General features: G+C 52.5%; 1 protein-coding gene across 1 annotated transcript in view; it reads right to left on the bottom strand.

Annotated features, from left to right (window-relative positions):
* LOC134438601 (complexin-1) overlaps positions 1–2,350 on the bottom strand; it is a 60,985-nt gene extending 58,635 nt beyond the window's left edge. The window contains exons 1-2 of the mRNA XM_063188199.1: positions 2,255–2,350; positions 739–856 (exon numbers count right to left, since the gene is read on the bottom strand). Of these exons, the coding sequence (XP_063044269.1) occupies positions 739–769 (31 nt within the window). The 5' untranslated portion in view covers positions 770–856; positions 2,255–2,350. The remainder of the gene's footprint in view (positions 1–738; positions 857–2,254) is intronic.
* Between the last annotated feature and the right edge of the window lie 408 nt (positions 2,351–2,758).

Raw genomic sequence — 2,758 nt, forward strand, 5'->3', positions numbered from 1 at the left:
CAGTCCTGTCCACAGACCCCTGCAGTTATTTAACTAAATTATTGCATTTGCACGGGCGGGCTCGTTCGTGACTTGGGGCGAGGCACCTTTGGAAAAAAGAGGAGAGAGAGAGAGAGAGAGAGAGAGAGAGAGAGAGAGAGAGAGAGAGAGAGAGAGAGAGAGAGAGAGAGAGAGAGAGAGATTGACTCGCTCTGCGCTGCGTCCAGTATAGCGCAAGAAAACTCTCATCGCCTTGCCTGTGGCGCATGCGAATCGCGTGCTCTGCAGAGAAGAGCGAAATGCGCAAAAACGCGCCAGCGACCTCCAGGAGCGACCGATGCGGCACGCGCAGACAGACAGACGCATTCGGGACTGCCTCGTGCACAGACACACACACACACACACATACACATCTGACCGCAAACGGGCTGCCCTCTTTATTCAAGCAGTCGTGAAAGCGGACAAAAAGTGTCAAACTGTGTTCCATATGAAATTTTCACAAGATTGATTAATGTCAAAACATTAAGGAGCACGGACGGCCACGTACACACACGTACACACTCAGCATACACGCACTCACCCACACAGATCCAAAAAGACCCAACACACCCCGTTACAGATGAGAAAGATTTAAGATCATTCAGGCGCACAGGTGTTTTGGAAAAAAAACTTAAACCCGCACACACACACACACACACACACACACACACACACACACACACACACACACACACACACACACACACTGTTTCCACTTACCTCCAAGCGCCTGTTTCATTACGAAGTTCATGATGGCTTATAGTTCCCCCGCTCTTCCCGCCGTCTGAGAGAAATCCGATCGAGGTGGTTCACGAGGATGTCAAAGTCCTCTCGCGCTCTGAAAGAGGGAAAAGAGGAAGACTCAGCTCGAGCGCTCTTTTTTCAACTAGACCCAGTGATCGATTATTCGAGCTCCAAATCGGAAAATCACACAAAGAAAAATAACAAAAAACTTTCGAAAAGCAAATATGATTTCCTGCGTCTCTACCGAACAGAATCTCCGACCGAAAGGGAATGACCGCACTCTCACTTTGTCGTGATAGACTGTTTGACTCTCTTTCTCTCTCTCTTGCACTCTCTTTCACACATATGCGCGCGCACTCCCCCTCTCTCTGCTTCTCTCTCTCTCTCTCTCTCTCTCTCTCTCTCTCTCTCTCTCTCTCACACACACACACTCTCTCTCTCACACACACACACACACACACACACACACACACACACACACACACACACACACACAAGCGCGCTATCAAGGACAACGGAGGTCAACTTGCCAAAAGCTGCAAGTGAACAGAACAAAGGGGCTTCTGCTGGCAGCGGACCGACCTGCAAAAGCTGCACACACACACACACACACACACACACACACACACACACCTACAAAAGCTGCACGTCCTTCAACAGCCACAGGAGACGGGGCAGCGAGTGTTCTGATTAGGAAGCACACACGCGCACACCGAGAAAGAGAGACAGGACCTCGCGAGCCTCACGAGCTGGGAACTGGAGCTGATGTCGTCATGTGTTCTCGTGAGAGAGAGGCACGGGGAGGACGGAGGGTCCTCTCTTTAATAACACGGCAGGGCAAGGGAGGGGGGGTCCGTTCCTAACGGGAGCTAGAAAAGTCTACTAAACCGTTCCGTGCAGCGTAGCGCGTGTATTGGCTACATGCAGGTTATTTGGGTCCTACAAGTGGCGGATGGCCGTTAAATCTCTCAACGCTCATCCGAATATTCAGCCGACTAACGGGATGCCGGTGAACTTTAATGAGAGAGACCAAGAGCACCAAGCCCCTAGTCCCGCTGAAAACCGGGGGGTGTGCACGTTCGTTAACATCACCGCGTCTCCTCTGTACAGCGGTCTCCCTCCGTGGTGTGCAGCAGTGGCCTATATGATTACCATGTAAATCACGCAGTGCCCGACGCAACGGACAGCTGCTCATGTTAGTTGTGTGTGTGTGTGCGTGTGTGTGTGTGCGTGTGTGTGTGTGTGTGTGTGTGTGTGTGTGTGTGTGTGTGTGTGTGTGTGTGTGCTAGGCTAACTAACACTAACCCACAGCCTGCCTGGGTGACACAGCTCCCTTCGTGGAAATGTACAGAGAAGAAGAACACCACGGCAGATCACTTCCTGATTACGGGATCGCTGATTTCAGCACCACCACCGCAGCGGACAGCTCCCGCGGCCCTCGCCGCAGGTACAACAAGGAGGGTTCGGCTACGGACACCGGTTAGATAATTACCTGCTCGCCTGCTAATTGACTTTGGTTCGGCTTGGCTCGGTCCGTCCAATCCAAAATGGCTCGTCCGTTCCTGTCCTGTGCGTCGGTGTCTGTCGGTGTCTCTCGCCCTCTGAATGGAAGTTCTCTCTCTCTGAAGGAGAATCGACTCGGTGATTAGCTGCAGCTCTCAGCTAGCTATCTCCCGGTACCGTACTGTCTCGAGGAAGAGGAGAGAGGAGGAGACAGGAGATAGGATGAGAGAGGACGTCCTTGCTTGTTCCGTAGCTCCCGTTATAGCCTCCGTTACTCTGCACGAGATGGTGTTTACGAGAGGAACGGAACAGTGTGACTGCAGCTGCCGGATGTGTCGATGTGCTGGGGGACACACTGAATCACACACACACATACACACACACTAGACACACACACTTCCCCTGGTGACTGAATCTCGCAACACACACACGGCACACACAGGGCACTCCCCTCTCCTTCTTCTCCGTACGTCCCGCGAGCTGACACAACCGA

This window comes from Engraulis encrasicolus, chromosome 22 (genome assembly GCF_034702125.1).
Source record: "Engraulis encrasicolus isolate BLACKSEA-1 chromosome 22, IST_EnEncr_1.0, whole genome shotgun sequence".
Taxonomy (NCBI): domain Eukaryota; kingdom Metazoa; phylum Chordata; class Actinopteri; order Clupeiformes; family Engraulidae; genus Engraulis; species Engraulis encrasicolus.